This window comes from Miniopterus schreibersii (genome assembly GCF_964146895.1).
Source record: "Miniopterus schreibersii genome assembly, chromosome: 1".
In the NCBI taxonomy this organism is placed as follows: Eukaryota; Metazoa; Chordata; class Mammalia; order Chiroptera; family Miniopteridae; genus Miniopterus; species Miniopterus schreibersii.
The window spans coordinates 146452553-146472072 of NC_138101.1; the positions used below are offsets into that span (position 1 = coordinate 146452553).

Here is a 19520-nt window from a genome sequence, read left to right on the forward strand (position 1 = left end):
CTTGTGTGAGAATTAAAAAATAGTACCCACTGGAAATGACACCTGAGAGGTCAGGTCAAAGATATCATCAGTACTTTGCAGTGATAAGGCAGAAATCAGATAGCAGGAGACTGAGGAATAAATAAAGGTGAAATAGTGGAGACAGTAGTTGTATTTTCTCTGGAAGCTTAGCTCTAAAGAAAAATGAAGTTGTCAGAGGGATAGTTTTTGTTTGAACATTATTTTGAGCATGATTATTTGCTGAGGGAAAACACACAGGCTGGAGTGGTAGAAAATATGATCACTGATGCAGCTGAGAGAGAGAGATTAGGATCAAAGGACAGTTGTATGGATTAGACCTGGTTAGTACGTTTGGCTCTTTTTCTGCCGCAGTGAGGGAAGTGTCTCTTTGTAGAGGGTTGAGAAGTTAAAGGCAAACGATGAGAGGAAGGCCTGATTTTTCTCTTTAGAAGCTTAGTTAGTCACAGCAAGGCGAGAAAGAACTTTAACCAGAGAATGCAAATGCAAATAAATCTGTACGGGATTGGACCCTAGCAGGTTTGGCTCAGTGGTTAGCGTGTCGGCCTGTGGGCTGAAGCATCCCGGGTTCGATTCCAGCCAAGGGCACGTACCTTGGTTGCAGGCTCGATTCCTGGCCCCCGTCAGCTCGAGAGCAGGAGGCAGCCAATAGACGTGTCTCTCTCACATCGATGTTTTTCTCTCTCTCTCTCTCTCCCTTCCACTCTCTCTGAAATGCAATGGAAAAAATATCCTTGGGTGAGGGTTAAAAAAAAAAAATCTGTACGGGATTGGAACAGAAAAGCTGAGGGAACTGACATGTGATGGCCTCCATTTTCTCAGTGAAAAATGAAATAATATGATCAGGTAAGAGAGCATAGCGAAGGTTTGGCATAGGCACTGAGCGGAATGTGGAGGGGTGAATAATACAATCGCGAAGTAGCATTTTGGCATGGGAATATATACCCCAAGTGTGCACCAATCCACAAGATTGCATAGACTTTTTAAAGCAGGAGTCAGTTCAAGTTAGGACTGACGGGTGTTTCTGTCATGGATGAAAAGGACACCAGGACCCACAGGAGCTAAAGGTGTTGGCAAGGACGAAATCTAGCCCCCGCCACCCAGATTTTTCATGAGTCAAAACATTTAGCATCTTGAACAGAGACTCTTTTTTTTTTTCTTTTCTGGGGCCTAGGATGAGTCCCTTATATTCAGAAGACATTCAGATATTTTTGAATGAGTAAATTAATGAACAAAATTGGACTCTGTTAAACACTTCTGAATACAAGAATCAGGTTTAAATTTTTATCTACTAGGGATGGATATACTGATTATCTCAGAGCATTAGAATTCTGTCCCAAGAGTTATATCCTGTCATTTACTTATGCTCAAAATAATTAGGCTGACACCAAACTTAATAGAGTCCATTCTGTAACACAAAACTTTATTAGAATAAAAATACACGTACAGTATTCAACATTTAAAATTATTTCACATCACATGTAGGATTTACCTGTTAGTTTTTTTAATGCTTTTAAAGCCTGAACTTTAAATAATTTGCACATCTGTAAACAAATCTTAGGTTACCAAAGATGCAATGTATCCATTTGATACTGAATATCAAAATTTAGAGATGGGAACTGATAGTTATATCCTATTGCACTAAATAGTTCTGTAAAAATTTAGAGAAGAAAAAGAGATTAAAATAAATCACTTGAAATGAGGTAAGCTGTATGAAAAGGTTTTTAGTAGCAAACATCACCACTGTTGAGATGAGAATATTAGAAACCTTCATGGAAAATTTACGTACATGTTTGTATAGTCTAGGTTAGTTTTTTAAACAAAAAATAAAAATTACTGAAACTCATTATTAGAAAAAGAGACAATTATCTGGTTCTACTTAAGATTTCTAAATCTTTCACTCAGAAAGAAAGAAGTAATACAAACATTCACAATTGTAGCAAAAAGTAAAAAAAAAAAAAAAAAGATTAGGACCAACAGTTCAAGCTGCCTTTTGGAAAGAAAATTAAAAACAGAGGTAGATGGTTAAATATTAGTGGCCAAGTTACTTGAAGGACTAATTTCTGTCTTGGTACACATTCACCAAATTTTTATGCTTGAAACCAAACAGCAAATAAGTTTAGGAGTAGAGAGTAAGACCTAGCACAAGTTATTTTCCTTGTAACAAAGAAAAGGAATAAAAATAAACCAGGCTTAAGACCCCTGTTAAGGATATGATTGTTTAAAGCACTACAGTTCATGCACTTCTTAAAGCAGGAGGTTGAACTCTGTCCCTATGCTTCCTAGGGCTTCCCAGGTTTGCTTGAGGCCAAGCCACAAGCCCCGTCAGGCGTGGTCAGTCAAAGTAGGACTGTAGGGTGCCTCGGCGCCGGACATCGCAGGTCCAGCAGTGGAAGCCTCCTCCCAGGGAATTGGCGCTACGAATGTTAACCTTAATGGTACTGATACCTGCATCGAATGAGAGAGATGTGGCCAGTTAGATGGGCCCACATGAAGATGCTCCTACAGAAAGTGAGCCTAAAGACGGGCGGGAATCCTGTGGTTCTGATCCTTAAGTCTACACCCAACCCAGGGGAGTCTTTCAATATTATCCTCACCAGTTATATTTCATCTGCTCTGTTCCACTTCTGATATAAAACATTCACCAAAAAGTCAGCAGAGACCCTGAAGTCTATTTTGTGCCACTGACTATCCACAAGCCAATAGGCAGGATGAGCGCACTCGTCTGTCAAATGTTCAAAACGATCAAGCACTAAACTGTCAAGGCCGTTTAGAATTATGCTTTAACTATGTCGTCAGACTGTTTCTAATTTCATCGTGTCCACTGAGTAGGAAAAGTATAATTTTCCCCACCTGAAAGGTTGACTGTACTTACTCACATACAAGCAAAGTTGATCTGATAGAATTAACGTTACCAGGCCACCTTAAGGAAACAACGGAACAGAGCTCATATTTTAATATCTGGGTTGTATGGTCATACTGGTACTGAAGCTACTGAGACAATTAATTAGTGTAATCTGGTACCACTTGTGTTGACTTGGCCACGAGATGCCCAATCAACCAGTGGTATTTAGGAAGAATCCGTTGTGGTTGGCATAATGGGGTTTTAAAAAGAAAATCTGTTCTCCTCCCTCAAGAACCCATTATTTTGAGGAGAAAGATAAGCTATAGAGTCACTAAAGGTTCCATTGGTATCGTCAGGGAGGGGAAGGCGGCAGGAGTCATCTGGAAAGACTTACCTGAGAAAGTGAGACTGAGCAGGGCTCTGAAGAGTAAGAGGAGGTGGGACAGAGGTAAGGAGTGGGCTTGGGATAAGGGATGAGCTTTCAAATGCAAGCATTATTTCCTGATAGACAGATGAATCTGTCCTATTCAGACTGCTAGATCCATATTAATCCTGAGTTGGAGAGAATTCAGTTACTTGAAAAGGTTTGCTTTAACAAGTTCCCTGGGTCTAAAGAGACTTTTTTACAAATAAAATGATAAATCAGATCTTTGGTACTCGATAATATTTTAAGTTGAGAAACAATAAAGTTGTACTGGCTGAAGAAACTGAACCCGAGCAATTGGGTTACCTAATGAAAGCCAGGGAAAGAAGTGGAGTAACATTCGGGGTTAAATCATTAGACTGGGCTCAACCTGACTCTGACAGGCGAATCCTTTCATACTAATGCTGCTTTAAGAAGGGATGTGTGAAAGGGGCAAGTAATTTTTTTCTGGGTAGTACACCTGAAATAAATAAAAACATGACTCAATTACAACAAGTTTACTTACCTGGCTTTATTTGACACCCAGGATACGTCACGTATGTTAGGAGTGGTCAACACACATACTTCTGCGCTCTATATAACAGCTATATGCAAATCCTTTCTTTCGACACTTTCCTCCCTAGTATTAGAATATCTGGTCTAAATTTTGAATATCAGGATAAGCAAACTCCAACCCAAGTGAACATCAGTTCTGCTCTTTAGTCTAAAGTTGAATGATTCACTGACATCCTCTATTGCATTTCATTACTTTGTTCACTGTGCTTATCACACATTTAAGTCACTTACGTGTCGGTACCCTCGTGTCATTTACAATATGTAACGACACATTCCTTTAAAGGACGCTCGGCAATTTCTCGTTTGAGGAAGGGCTGACTAATGTATATGCTCAACTACAAAGGGGTAGTTCTCCACACATGGGCACCAGGAGGTTATGTAAGTCACAGAGGATGGGCGAAGTTATTGCTAAGGGAGTGACTGAGGGGCCCGGGATGGACTGCCAACCTTTCGAGGTTATGATTGTTGAAAACAAAAATATTGTCCATCTACAAAATAGTAAGTTGGTACCTCTAAAAGGAACAGAAAAGGAATTAGACAAAGCATAGATGAAACCTAGCATGTCATTTCCTCAGTTCTTCATACATGACAACATGCCTCATATATTGTACATACCCAGCTTTTCAAACATCTTTTGAATCGGGACTTCATTGGCATCCACCATAACGCGCTTTTCATCGAGCATCAGGACATTCATGGAAAGCCATTTGGAAGACATCCAGAGCGGGTGATCTAAAAGTAGCCACAACTTTTATTTATTTATTTATTTATTAATATATCTTTATTGATTTCAGAGAGAGGAAAGGAGAGGGAGAGAGAGAGAGAGATAGAAACATCAATGATGAGAGAGTCATTTATCGAGCCAGCAACCCCGGGCATGTGCCCTGACCAGGAATCTAACCCCAACTGCCTGGATGCCAGGTGGAGGCTCTAACCGCTGAGCCACGCCCGGCTGGGCTAAAAGTAGCAACGACTTTAAATCAAGTCTGCTATCGTTTTTGTTTAAGGCAAGGATTTGAAAGTGAAGAATATTAAAGTGACAGTTCAATTTTCAGAGTTCACTTTCCCTGCAAAATTTTTATCTTAAGACAATTTATAAATGTTATGAATCAAGCTATACTCATTACACATGTGGATTTCACTTTATTTACAAAGTCATTTCTTGCTTTACAAGATGTTATTTTATACTGATTTCCCCCATCTTTTCACTCTCATTTTCTATGGAAGGAGAGGTTGTGAACACAAGTGCAGTCTTGTTCTAGTCTCCATAGTCCCAAGTGCCATTCACTCCTTACTAGGGAAATGTTTTCTCTAAATGTCTAAAATTTGGGCTGCTGTCTGTAAGTGAAAGATTCTTGGTCAGTGAAGTAATCATTTTAGTCTGAGGGTATATAAAAGTAAACCTACCATCTGGGATGACTGGTATTGGAGGAGTAACTATGGTCCATCCTGCTTTCTTGAAAAGATCAATCTGCAAGACCAAAAAAACCCGAGAGGCATAAATCTATATATACTATTCTCATCATTTTTGGTCTCTGGTAGTCCTTATGATTAATAATTATTTTTGAGAATCTATCTTCTCAATTGTCAATATAAAGAAATTAAATTTTCAAGCCATTTGTATGATTTTGTCTGAATCCTAATTTAAAATGTACATAAAATCCCCAGATCACCAGATTAAAGTTTAAAAGTAACAGAAATGTTAAAACTTTTAAAAATATTCTTGTGCTTCTCTCAGGTTTCAGACATTTTAAAATACCAGACACTTTTTTTTTGAGAAATCCTCTTTAAAGAAATAGAAAATGTTTCCTAACTATTTAGTTATGAGAAAATGTGACTGTGTCAAACCATAGTCCATCCACTTCATAGTCCGTCACTTTGTATCTATGACCATGGTATAAAGACAATGTTAGGGCTGTACTACCAAAGAACACTAATTGTCCTTAGGGACCTATTTATTATAGCTCAGCCGTCCCTATGTTCACTTAGCACAGCAATAAATTATATTAAAATGAAATGTATAATTAATCTTCGTCATTGGATCTAAGTTTATGGGATAAAATGAAGAGTGATATGGTAAAATAGTGATTTTAAAAACATGTACTACAGCCTAACAAAGAACAAAATTGCTCACCACCCAACTGGAAGTGGGGAGCAGAAGTAGGAAGCATAGGACCAGCCTCCCTCTGGGGTAGGGCTGGCGGAAGGAGGCCTGACCCACAAGAGAGGGAAGAAGACACCCATTGCCCCTGGGCAGTGGCATTGCCCAGATAGGCAGGGATCATCTTGTTTGCAGTGCAGCTGCAACTGGAACCTCGGCTGCAAGTTATGATATATAGCAGCCCCCCTTATCCATGGTTTTGCTTTCCAAGGTTTCAGTTACCCGTGGTCAACCATGGTCCAAAAATATTAAATGGGAAATTCCAGGTATTTTGAGAAAGAGAGAGAGAGAGAGAGACCACATTCACATAACTTTTATTACAGTATATTGTTATAAGTGTTCTATTTCATTATTATTGTTGTTAATTTCTTACTGTGCCTAATTTATAAATTAAACTTTATCATAGGTATGTATGTATAGGAAAAAACTTAGTATAAATAGAGTTTGAACTATCCATATTTTTAGGCATCCATGGGGGAATCTTGGGACATATGCCCCGTGGATGAAGGGGAACTACTGTAATATCACTCTGTTCAATAGAAACATACACATAGGCACAAACCCGAGGCTCTCACAGCAGCAAGCAGCCAAAATCTGATGACACTACACTGTATGTGTCCGAGTGCCGGACTTCTTGTAGTAAATATAACATAAGCAATCCAATTTGGTCATAATAATGTTGAACATTGCTGAATTTGTCATTTGGAACCATTAGGAATCACGGAAGTGTTTAAAGTTAAAAGCGGCAATGACTTCAACTGCTACACTCTGTTACTTTTCCAGAGTCCTCACAACTTCCTTACCTGGTGACACGGTCGGTCCGGGTTGGAAAGCACAAGACCAGGTCCAATGATATTGAAGGTGGCATCAATATGCATTGGATTGGGATCTTTAAAGGAGAGGATATGCACTCTGTAGTCTGGAGCAAGATGCCTGCGCATCCATTCAATGCCCATGTAGTTTGTAACCTGAAAACAAAAGGAAGACATAAATCTATAAAGATTTGGTTCTATGATCAGAAAACTAAAAATAGGGTGAAAATATCTGAATTTGTAAACTGAAAAATACAATATTAAAGTGTGAAATTTCAGAGGCAGCCTTTATCAACCTGGCTTCTCTGTGCAAAAATATCTCTTCCAGCTCGAATGAAGTCAGCAGCATCGAAGCACGGCTCGAATTCAGTCGTCACAAATTTTCCCTGAGCAGCCAATTTGTGTCTGTCTTCTACAGAATGAATGGGGTAATCCTGATTGGAACAAGAATGAACACACACAATGCACTGGTTCATGAGAAAATTATTTATAGGACATTCATTACTAAGAAAATTAGTCTATCATCATCATTTCCCAAAATATTGCCACCCTGTTCTAGACTAAAACATGCAAGATGCTGGGCTATACTGACCAAACCAAAAAAACCAACTAACAACAAAAAATGGTACAACGGCAATTCCCTGATACTTAGAAGCAAGTGGTACAGAGGCAGGAATGATTCTGAAAATATCCCATGGCCCCATACATTGATTTATGTCACTACCTACAACATTGAAAGTCAACAGGATGAAGTCATTCTGTTCTTTTGGAAAAGGAATTTGGTCCTGAGCCTACCTCTTACCATAAAATGAGATGCCATGTTTCCCCTGCCAAATTTCTTTGGGTGTGGTGGAATGAACTTATTATTTATTTCTGTCTTTAAACCTCTAGAAGAAATTTTGTTTTTTTTAAATTCTTTCTATAAATGATCAAATAGTAAGTGACCTAATAAGGGACATATACTTTCTTTTACTGTGAATTTGGCCTGTAGACCAAATTCTTTGGCCAAATTTTTTTTCTAGAAGAGAATAGAGTCTGGTGAATTCTCTCTCCACCAATGACTAGCTGTGTGCCTTCAGGCAAACTCTGCTGCTCCCTGTAATAGCATGATACTGTTTCCTCATGGGGTGATTGTGAAGTGTAAACAGGACTAAGCATGTAAATAACACACTTAGCTCAAGACCTGGTATATGGTAAGCACCAAATAAGTATCAGCCATTATTACTGTTATTATCACAATATCATTTACTCTTATTTTTTATCAAAAAATGCGTAACAAATTCAAGGTGTCAGAGAATCTCCATTTTACTCTCTGTGGATGATTTAGAAAAGTTACTAATACGGGCACCTGTAGTCAGGGACTTACCTGGTCATAAAGCTCATCAGCCATTGTGGGCTTAGGAGCCGTGGTCCACTTGGCACCGCGGTGGAAGTAATCTTTGATAATTGATCGGTATGCGCGGTACTCAAAGAAGCGAGCGCGCCAGGCCATGGGAGCCTCGATAATCTCATTCCCCACGACTATCAGGATGTCTCGAGGCATCGCACCATATAAACCTGTCGGACCAGAAAGACCCGCGACAGCCTCAGTAACGCTAATCGCCAAGACAGAGAAGTCTACATACTACGATTCCATTTTTTGGTTAAAGAAATGTACAGAAAATCTGTATGTGTGAATGTATAATTATATGCAAATGGAAAAAATATGGGATGATAAATACTAGATTGTTAACATGAATTCTGTGTGAAGATGGTGAAGCCAAACAAAAAAAAGACAAAAGAAAAAAATGGAAGCAGTAGGGTCCTTGGTCAAAGAGGTCCTGAACCACCAAGTTTTCACCTTTTCTAAGCTCTTTTTTTTCCTACACAGAAACAGAGTTGTTCAGGGAATATATCAGTGCCACAAGATAAAAGCTGGGCCAAGGATCACTTCTAGAACTGTAAAGCAGAACACTGAACTCAGGCACATGAGCAATCTTGTAGCAGAGTTGGTTAAAAATAAAATGGGAATGTTTCTTTTCCTCTCTTAACTTCTATTCTTGAGGAAAATTAAATAGAATCCACTGTTCTTATGTAACAAAATTACCATAAAGTTAAGAAAAACTGATTCTTTCAAGGAGATTCCAGATTTACAATGTAGTTTTGAACGTGTACATCTTAATCATATCAAAAAGAACCGAACTGTTCCTAAATAATCTTTAAAGTTTTGAAGAATTATTAAAACAAAGGAATCTCTGAGAAATAATCAGAGTTTTCTCCTTACACATTAAGAAAGAAATTCAGAATTAACACACTAGCAGTTTAGGGATCTGACATCACTTACCCGTAGACTCAAAATCAGGAGTTTTATACTTTAACGACCAGTCAATGGGGTCAGGCCTCCTCACTGTCACTCCTTCCATTTTTAAAATATTGCACATTTCTTCAATTTCAGCAACAGCCTTTTTCAAATGATCTTTGGGAAAATAATGGCCTCCATGCTTCTGGTAAAACGGCCAGTACTTTTCATATGTGTTGGCCTAGAAGCAGAAGAAAACACGACTCACGATAGGTTTGCGGGTGGTGAGCCGTGACTCGTATAGCTTAACGGAAAGAGACTGAGGCCACATCTTGTCCAGCGTCGAGCCCCAGGACGGAGCAGTGTCCCTGGGAAGACACTCGGTATTTGCTGAGTGAGGAAGTTCTAAATGCCCTTGCTGTTTTAAGACCTTTTGTTTCTTTTGTCTGATACTATTCACAGCATGTCTGCCCTCACACTGGCTTGGAACCCTCTTGGGCCAGTTTGTACACGCTTCGTAGACAAAACAGGACATAAGTGGTCCCGTTAGACAGTCTCAATGAAATCAAAGAAGAGCACAAATGACAGGGTGTAAGACAATAAAAGGACACCTACGGGCTATCCATCTAGAAAATCACTTAAAGATATTTTGTAGGGAAATAGAGAGCCGCTCTCTTCAAGGTTAGGGACATACTCTCACATATGCTTTGTTTCTCTTTAAAATCCATTAGTGATTTCCCATCCAGCAGAATTACCACTTTGCACAATTGGGCTGCAGTGCAAGTCTGCCTCCGGTGCTTCCTACCCGCCCTGCCGACATGCCTCACCCCACCACGCCTCTCCTCTCCCCAAGCCATTCAAGCTCGCATTGCTTCAGGTCCTTTTGCCATAGAAGAAAGTGATATAATAAACAAATTCACACATTTTTTAGTAGCTAAAAAAAGCTTAACATTTATAAAGTGACCAAGGATTATATGCATTTTAAAAGACAACTGAATGGAAAACAGTCGAATGCTTTTAAAAAAGCTTAATTTGCTAAAAATTACTGTTAAATTAGGATAGGTACAACTGTACAATATCGATTTTCAAAAGTATAAAAATTGAGAGGATTCTTTATTGGGATTGTTTTGCGTGTGGCTAAGTTCCCAGTCAATTTAAAGAAATACATTGGGAAATGTAGGTGATGCATATGGATATAATTTACCAAGACAGATGAAGCAGAATTCCAGTCAGAAAATCCAAATAAGAAAAAGCCTTGGACCTTCATCAAAAGGTTGGCAAAACAATGTACATTTATATATTTTAAGTTTTAAAAAAATGTTTAAAGCAGGTATTTAAAAAACATTTCCATATATCATTGATTAAATGACCAACTACCAGTCCTGATCCTGTCAGATAAGACAATTTCAGATAGCGGTAAGTGCTATCAGGAAGAGAAAACTGAGTAATGAAATATAGTTAGTCTAAATGTCTAGCTCTTTAATGTCAAAGATAATGTCTTTTCCAGATTTTCTGTCTATAGTTCTATTTTCACCTCAGCCTAATAAATATCGAACATATGGAAGCAGACCTGACCCTTGTTAGTTCAGTATCTAGGTTCACATCAGTTAGGCTGGAGCTGAGCCTGCTGGAGAAGGGGTAAGGAGCTGAAAAACAGCCCGGCCAGTGTGGCTCAGAGGTTGAGTGTCGACCTATGAACCAGGAGGTCACAGTTTGATTCCTGGTCAGGGCACATGCCTGGGGTTTTGGGCTCGATCCCCAGTAGGGGGCGTGCAAGAGGTGGTCCATTGACGATTCTCTGTCATCAATGAATTGATGTTTCTATCTCTCCCTCTCCCTTCCTCTCTCTGAAAGAATCTGAAAAACAGGTCTTTAGCAAACACAAAGAATGCCAGTGAAGCTCTAAAACAGAGGCTGGCAAACTAAAGTCCATGGGCTAAATCTGCCCTCTCTGCCTGTTTTTGTAGATAAAGCTTTAAGGGAACAGAGACACATTCATTTACGTACTGTCCATGGTTGTTCTGCACTACAATGGCAGAGTTGACAGTTGAGTAGTTGCGACAGAGACCTATGATCTGCAAAGTATGAAATATTTATTATCTGATCCTATATAGAAAAGTTTGCCAACCCCTGTCTAAATTATTAGTTAGTTGCTTTACTTTTGAAGATCAATAGGCAAACAACAGACTCAATATCTGGCCCATGAAAAATGTTATCAATATTAAAATTTTTAGTACTTCTGTTTTTTATGAAAAATTTTTAATGCTGCCCTTGCCAGTTTGGCTCAGTGGTTAGAGCATCGGCCCGCGGACCAAAGGGTCCTGGGTTTGATTCCAGCCAAAGGCACGTACCTCGGTGGCAGGCTCGGCCCCAGTCGGGGCTCGAGTGGGAGGCAACCACTCGATGTGTCTCTCTCACATCCATGTTCCTCTCTCTCTCTCCTCCTTCCACTCTTTCTGAAAAAGCAATGGGAAAAAAACTTTTTAATGTTGACACTGTTGCAGATGCCCCCCATTTTCCCCGCTTTGCCCACCTCCACCCACCCTGTCTCCCCCCTCCCTTGGCCTTCACTGCACTGCTGTCCATGTTCATTGGTATATAAATATATTCTTTAGCTAATCCTTCTACCTTCTTTATCCAGTCACCCTCCCCTCCTCCCCTTTGGCACCCGCCAGTCTGTTCCATGTAGCCATGTACTTTTTAAGATCAATCTACTCTTAAAAAAACAAAACAAAAGCACTCCACGGTTTTCTACGCCTAGGAGGTCCTGCAGCAGCAACCACAGCAGAGGGTAATAATGACTCTTTATATTCCTCTCAGACACATCCCGGTACTGCACCCATTCACCGCTTCCTCCTTCTCATGCCAGGCACATCTTTTATAATCCACTGCGGGACAAGAAGCCTTTGAAAAGTTAACACTGGGTCATGGCAGGTGCACAGCCTGTCGCCTCGCCAGGCACATTCCGGGGTAGCCTGTGTCACTATTTGTGCCGAGCGAAGCTTGCCTACATAAAGTAAACTTCCCCGGGGAGAAAAAAGTTGTTTGAACAAGTGGCTAAGGTTGGACAAAGTCCAAGTGATCAGGGTACATTACATTTTCCAAGAGATAGCTGGAAACGATTTACACTTCCTTTATAACCCTGCTAAATGAGTTAGCAATCATTTACCAAGTGTCTGCAAGATAAAAAAAACCACACACACTAAAATACTGTTTTTAATAAGATTATAGAGATGTGGCTGCATTCCTAGAAACTCTGTAGTCTTTCAGAGCCTAAAATCTTTCAGCACGGTGGCCAAGTGGATTTTAAAACGATCTTTGAAAGGATCAATAGGAAATCTCAATAGAAATTTCTTAATTATCCAGGTGCAAACCTATTACATTAATTTTGATTGATTTTGAATTTCATAAAACGTCCTTTACCAAGGGCTTTATAAAAAAAGACAAAAGCAAAACAAAAAGCACATATTTGGTGGAAAGTATTCATTATGTTTTGCAGAATTAAAAAGCCATATAGCTTTTAAAAATTGTGCTTCCTGACAACAATGTTCCTCACTCCCCTAAAGTTTCTCTAGCACTTATATCTTCCCACGCGTCTTAAGCTCTAATTGCATGTAAACTGTTCACTACATTGTTTTATCTTTCATTGTCCCCACAGCTGATTAATACATCTGTGTCATTTTCCTCCAATTAAAAGGTAAGGCCCTGCCCCCAGGGGTCATGAATGTCTTAGGCTTGCTTTCCTCTCCCTCAATACCTATTTTTTAGTACGTGGCATAAAGCAGAAATATCCAGGCAAAGAAATGAAACCAGTACTGCTAATGCTACTACTATCTATAGCCATTACCCCCCAATCTACTTTCGTAATATAATTAGCAAACTGGATCCATACAACTACAATGAGTTATGGCTTTGTCCTTTAAAATACTCAACATGTAACCTTTTACCTTCAGATTTAATTGTGTTAGGTAGGTAGCAAGCTTCTTAATATCTTGATTTTACGGAGGCCCAGAAATTTTGTGTAAACTTGCACAAGGTCAAACAGCTGATTCACTGAGACTAGTTATCAGGCTTTTATCAAATACCCAATTCAATCCTGTCTCCCGAGTTCAGCCTGGTTCACTTCCCACAGTCCCATGAAATTACGAAGTTCAAAGTTATAAATCAAGTGACATAAAACTCAAAATAATGTCTGAGAATTCTGATTACATAAGATCACACAGTATCAATAATTTTAAAGACAAGTAGAAGGATAAACTAATGCCTGAAACTGAAATTTAATTTCACTTAATTAAAATGGTTAGGGGATGGGACATCTTTCCAAGAAAAGACTTTAAAAAGATCATGCCTTTTAAAACATGTGGCCCTGGCCGGTGTGGCTCAGTTGGTAGGAGCGTCATTCTGTACACTGAAAGGTCATGGGTTCAATTCCCGGTGAGGGCAGATGCCTAGGTTTCAGGTTCAATCCCCCGGCCCAGGTCCAGGCCCATGGGAGAGGCAACTGATCAGTGTTCCTCACGCTGATGCTTTTCGCTGGTGCTCTCTCCCCCCCCCCACCTCTCTCTCTCCCTCCCGCCCTTCCCCTCTCTCTAAAAATCAATGAAAAATGTCCTCAGGTGAGAATTAAAAAAAAAATTAAAACATGCAGACGGTATATAAATTAATCTGTTCATCAAATTTCAAGTATCAACCCTGCCGGCATGGCTCAGTGGTTGAGTGTCAACCTATAAACCAGAAGGTTCGATTCCGGTCAGGGCACATGCCGGGGTTTCCGGCGTGATCCCCAGTAGGGGGCATGCAGAGGCAGCCAATCAATGGCTCTCTCTCCCTCTCCCTTCCTCCCTCTGAAATCAATGGGAAACAAAACCCTAACATATTTAAAATCTTTTTCAAACATCAGAACCACAAGTAGTTTCAGAACAATTAGAAGTTATTACTTTTTCTATTACTCTGACTTCAAGGTCTAAGTCAAGAATCATTTTCTTTCCAGCTATCCAGTACCTGGTCATTGTTTTTTCTTTAGCTCTCCGGCAACTTCAGTCCAACTGCCTTGCCAGTTGGTTGGCCTAAGATACTTAGTATTAGTCTTCATTTCTATGTGAACATAGTATCTCTCCAAATATAAGTTATTTTCTGCTAATACCTTTGGGGGCCTGGTACAATGTAGGCAACATTTCTTTCTTTTCTTTTTTTAAAAATATATCTTTATTGATTTGAGAGGGAGGAAAGGAGAAAGGGAGAGAGAGAGAGATAGAAACATCAATGATGAGTCAATGATCAGCTGCCTCCTGCACGCCACCTACTGGGGATCGAGCCCGCAGCCTGGGCCTGTGCCCTGACCGGGAATCGAACCTTGATCTCCTGGATCACAGGTTGATGCTCAACCGCTGAGCCACGCCGGCCCGGCTATAGGCAGCACTTCTGATGATGACGACAACGGTGTAAAACAACTTATTTCCTCAACCCACATTACAAATACAAATGTCAATACTCAGGAAGAACTTAAATACACTGCAGATATATTTGTAACCCATGATTAATGGGAGCACAGGCTGTGTCTACAGCGTAGATGGCACTCCCTCAGATATGGGACCTTTATGCCGTATGTAACCTGAACATCAAACCACGGAGGCCCTGGCCATAGAATATCACAGATGAAGAACACTAGGAGTTTTTTAAAAGGGAGGTATTACTTGTTACAGGGAAATCCTAAGCTTTGTGGAAGGTGCCACTGGAGCTAGGTGGTAGTAAGAGGGGTGCTGGAAGAAGCGTGGAAGAGACCTAGGTGGGAGCGAAGGCGTGAGGCTTGTTAGGGCATTCGTGAGTAGGCTGGTTTGGCTGCTTATATGGTTATCTTTAAAAGTCTGCTGGAAACCAGAGTGGAATATTACAGGTGAGAGAGACCCAATAGGAAGGCACATCTGCTAACCTGCCATACGAACACATCTCTAAGATGAGTCAGTGAGTGAAACGGGGAGTCCTGGAAAGGCAGACAAGAGCCAGATTGTGAAGGACCTTGAATACCATGAGGACCTGATCCTAAGCGAAGAGGTAGAAAATACACGGGGGATGAGTAAGACCAGCATGAGGAACATGACTGAATTTTGGTTTAAAAAAAAGAGCAAATGGGGGAAGGGGATCCGTTAGGAGTTAACGGCAACAGTCCAGGCAGGAGATGACCACCTGACCTGAGCCAGCAGCACAGGGGTGGACGCAAGGTTCGTTTTGACAAAGGGCTTGTTAGATCTTGGAGAATGTACGAGGAGGGTGTGGCTGACATGGAAACCAAAGATGATTCTTTCGTGTTTTAGCCTGAGTACACAGGAATGCCCGAAACTGCAGTTAGGGGAGCGGGAGCGGGAGCGGGAGCCAGGCTGCCGAAGGTGAGGCGTGACCCCGCTTCAGACACGACAACACCCTTCCTTACCTTCACCTCCACCGTGAATGGTGGGACACAGGCGTTTTCCGCTCTGCCCACTATCACTTCCTCTAAGGGGTCCCACTCATTGTAGGAGGAGACCGGGCAGTCCTTGGGCAGGGGGTCAGTGGCCTTGTCCTCGGCGGCACAGGAATTCCGGGAGGAAGCCGCAGCTGCCTGGGTGCTCTGGAAAGTTCGCTGCACCCATCCCGTTAAGGTTCGTCCAAGCTTCCAAGAAAAAAGGAAAGATTATGGTGAAGTACTGTACAGTAAGCACTTGGGGGAGGGGAAGGAGAGGTGGGATGAGACGTTTAAACTTTCTGGAGAGTGTAAGCCCAGGTGTTAGTTTACAGGTGGTTACAGGTGAGTTTCGCCCCCCTGTTTACCTACACATTATCTTATCTGTTATGTTAACCGGTGTAACTCTCTAAAACCCCTCAGAGGATTCTGTCCCGACCACCGTACACCCCAATTATATCTCAGAATGGTTTTCTGCGATCAAGCTTTAATCAAACTAAGCAGCTCATCTGCGGATGCTGGGCCCCCTCTCCCCAGAAAGCCGCAGAAAGCTGCCCCCTGTCTCCCTGCCAAGGCCAGCTGGGAGGAGGGAGTCTCCTTCCCTTCTCAGTGTCAAAGATGAGACCTTTTTCTCCCCCACAAGTGAAAATACGTAAAGGGCTTTATCTTTCAAAACAATCTGTTTCAAACCACATTTTTTCCATTGCTGACACACATTTCACATTCTTTGGCACTTGGATTCTGAAAATGACCAAGCGCCTGCCATCTCCTCTGGTTTAGGGACGGCCCAGGCCCCCCTGGCCAGGACAGGGATCCGCCCAGGCACACATGGAACAGCTAGAAAGCAGATCTCAGAAGGTCACAAGAGGCCTTTTGAAAATGCAGGGCCTGTAGAAATCAAGAGCAGGGAGAGTCCCTCATCCACAGGGCAAACCTCGAGCCCCAAACCGCCGTCCCACTCTGTTAAAGCCTTAGGAAGGGCGCGAGGGGGAGCCGTGGGGGGACCGAAGCAAGGAGCGCGGCAGCTGTTCTAGAAGCAATCGCTGGGGTAGGGGGTGACGGGGGGCAGCCAAACTGCCTTGATATTCGGGTTTGAGGAGCTGGGGAGGGTCAGCCGCGCGCACTCACACACCAGGGCAGCGGCGGGCGCGCGGGCCGGGCGGACTGAACTCGCTCCAACTTCTCGTCGCGACTCAGGGCTCGGTGTGACCCTTGGAGTGGGCCTGCTCGCTCGCCCTCGGCCCTCAACCCCCACTTTGCCTCTCCTCCCGCCCACCCCACACGCATGCCCAACTCTAGGACCCCCGAAGGCAACGAACCCGAATAACAACACCTTTTTACTAAGAGGTATTAGGTGCCGCCCCATCCCTCACTCTGGGCCTCCACCCCCGAGGAGCGCAGGGGGTCCGGCTGGGGAGGGCGGCGTCCCCTGCGCGGAGGGCGCGCAGAGACCTAATGTGCCCACGGGGCGGGACCCCAATGAATGCCCCCTGTCCCCGGGGACACCGCCAAGCTCCCCGCTGCCAGCAAAGCCTCCTGAAGCCGCGCTTCCAAGGGGGGGGGGGCCAGAAGGGACCAGATCTTGTAATGCTGGTTGGGGAAAAAGCGAGGGAGCGAGGCCGGGGGCGCACGCACCCGAGACCCGATGTAGTGCACCGCCTCCGCGCCGCGGCTCCCGCCGCGCAGACACCGCACCCGCAGCATCGCGCCGCGCCCGCCTGGTCCGCGAGCCGAATGGTCCCTGCGCCGCGCCGCGTCCGCCCGGCGTCCCGAGAGCGCGCCCGCAGCTGGGTGTCGGGGCGCGCGGCCCGCGGCCTTTAGTAGCCTCGCCCCGCTCCGGCCGCCCCCTTCTCGCCCATTGGCTGCTGGGAACAGGTGGCGGGGCCTCCGGAATCAGGAGAGGCCAGGGACTGCCCGGGGCGCAGGGTCCAGCGCCCCCCGCCTGCCCTTTTTGAGGCCGGCAGGCGGGCGACCAGCCCGCGGGCTCGCGCTGCGCTCAGGAGCGCCGCCGGCTGCACCCAGGGAGGCCCGCGAGTGTCCCAGGGGAGGGGAGGGGGCCGCGACTTCCGACCAAGTCAACGCAACAGTATATACAGCTACTGTTTTAAGTTCACGTCTGTGACTTTAAGCATGCCAGACTGAGTACAGTCACGCGTCTAACTTCATCGGTGCGCACTGACCCAGTTCCCTCGTACTGCTGTGAACGAAACCACCGACAGGTTAGGTGGCTGCGGAGGGAGCACCGGGAGTGAGGCTGGGGCGCTCAGGCTGGGATCGGGGCGTTCCTCTCCCCCGGGGGGCGCTTTCCGCCCACTAGCCCGGTAGGTGTTCTTTGGAATCCTTGCCGTTCCAAACGGTCTTTGGCCCTGTGCCCCTGGCTTGAGAAACTCAAATCATGAAAATAGATACAAATGTGGGTCAGAAGTAAGGGAGGACTACGGACAGTTTCTTCCCTTCCGTTTCATGTAGTTAAAGTTTTGTTTCAATTTGATAAGGCTACATTTGTTAGGAAAGGAGTTCCCTAACAGTGCAAAGTCTTAATGGCTGTGGATTTGTGCAAAACTAGAGAATTCAGTTTGACGTTTAAGCTCCTAGCAGGAGAGGGGACAGAGAGCTTTGAGTACTTCATTTGCTCCACTTACAAAATATGTAATTATTTATTTTTAATGAGCTGTCTTTTAAATTCTGGTGTCTCGAACTTGTTTTCCAAAGTTCACTGATGGAAGGCCCCAACCAGGATGCCATGGTGGGAAGATCCGTGCAGAGGCAGTGGGGGGAGCAGGGTTCTAATCTTGCCTCTCTATAGACTACTATGTGTCTTCTTGAGTCGCAACCTTCTTATCCTGGGAGGGAAAACAATTGCATTTATTGTCCCAAGCACACAGGGTCGTTGAGGGGCCAAAAGGAGAGTCTGTAGGCAGCGAACTTGGTGTTGCGCTTGAGTTATGTGAATATGAGGTAATATTTTACCAGATATAACAATAAGGAGGCCTCCAAATGTGATAATAGGGTGAAAGGAGTCAGTAAGTCTAGGTTTATATCTTAGCTCTACTACTAACCTGCTGTCTGACCTGGAGCTAGTTTCCTTTACCTTCTAGTGAAGGTTTTGGGAAATTCCTATTTCTTAAAATTTACAGAGTGCCTTCTCCAAACAATTAAATGCAGTAATTTCCAAGGTCTAATTCTCTCAGTGGACTTTGGGTGGCCAGAGATGTGCTCCTCAATAAAGAAATTTCAGAGTACAGTCAGTACACATAACAAATGGTATTGACATTATTTTATACTGTTTCTGGGATCTGAGGCCTCCTCATGGCACTCATTAAAAACAATCTTTTAATTCTGCAGATGTAAGAATTGGGAGTACCTGGAAATCACGAGGCTAGGGTGTCATTAGGTTTTACATTAAAAAAACCTCTTATTATAACCATAGGACATACACGTACCTCCTAGAATCCAGGGGAAAGTTTGTGGATAGAGCCACCAAGCCAGTTCTACTACTATAAAGGCAATTCAAAGCACTTTCCTCACTCCCTCTTCTATCTTATTTATTTTTTGCTCTTGGAAAAAAAAAAAAAAAATCTGTAACCATTTTTAGATTGACTTCATCAATTAGAAGCACAAGTATTCCATACTGGCTTGTTTGTCTAATGCTGGGCCAAATCTGTAAAGTTATTGATGGGTGGTACCTGGGAACTCCCTGGTCTTTAATTGCTGCTTTTTTTTTCTTCCCCCAGATGAAATGGCATAGACTGTGAACTCTGGGCTGCTTCTTCCTCATTGGCAATAGGTTGATTTTTGTGTTGATGTATGTTTTCATTTCTCATTGATATATACCTAGGATTGGAATCGCTGCATCATACGGTAACTCCATGTTTAACATTTTGAGGAACTGGCAGTGTTTTCCCACGTAGCTACACCAGTTTCTCATTCCCACAAGCAATGTGTGAGGGCTCCAATTCCTCACCAACACTTGGAACCCATCATTTTTATT

The 19520-nt window shown here is 43.0% G+C and overlaps 1 protein-coding gene across 1 annotated transcript; it reads right to left on the reverse strand.

Moving 5' to 3' along the window:
- Window positions 1-1413: 1413 nt before the first annotated feature.
- Window positions 1414-17536, reverse strand: GATM (glycine amidinotransferase). Its single transcript, XM_081131917.1, has 9 exons — window positions 17165-17536; window positions 15521-15739; window positions 9139-9334; window positions 8182-8372; window positions 7112-7249; window positions 6807-6971; window positions 5250-5313; window positions 4458-4574; window positions 1414-2466 (listed from the first exon to the last, which is right to left on the reverse strand). The coding sequence occupies exons 1-9, from the start codon at window positions 17231-17233 to the stop codon at window positions 2354-2356; spliced, it is 1272 nt and encodes a 423-aa protein (XP_080988043.1). The 5' UTR covers window positions 17234-17536; the 3' UTR covers window positions 1414-2353.
- Between the last annotated feature and the right edge of the window lie 1984 nt (window positions 17537-19520).

Coding starts and splice junctions, on each gene's coding strand:
- GATM (XM_081131917.1), bottom strand. CDS start 17,233: ATGCTGCGGGTGCGGTGTCTGCGCGGCGGGAGCCGCGGCGCGGAGGCG. Junction 6,972..7,111: donor TTTTTGCACAGAGAAGCCAG/GTTGATAAAGGC, acceptor TTTTGTTTTCAG/GTTACAAACTACATGGGCAT. Junction 5,314..6,806: donor CGGACCGACCGTGTCACCAG/GTAAGGAAGTTG, acceptor TTGGTCTTGCAG/ATTGATCTTTTCAAGAAAGC.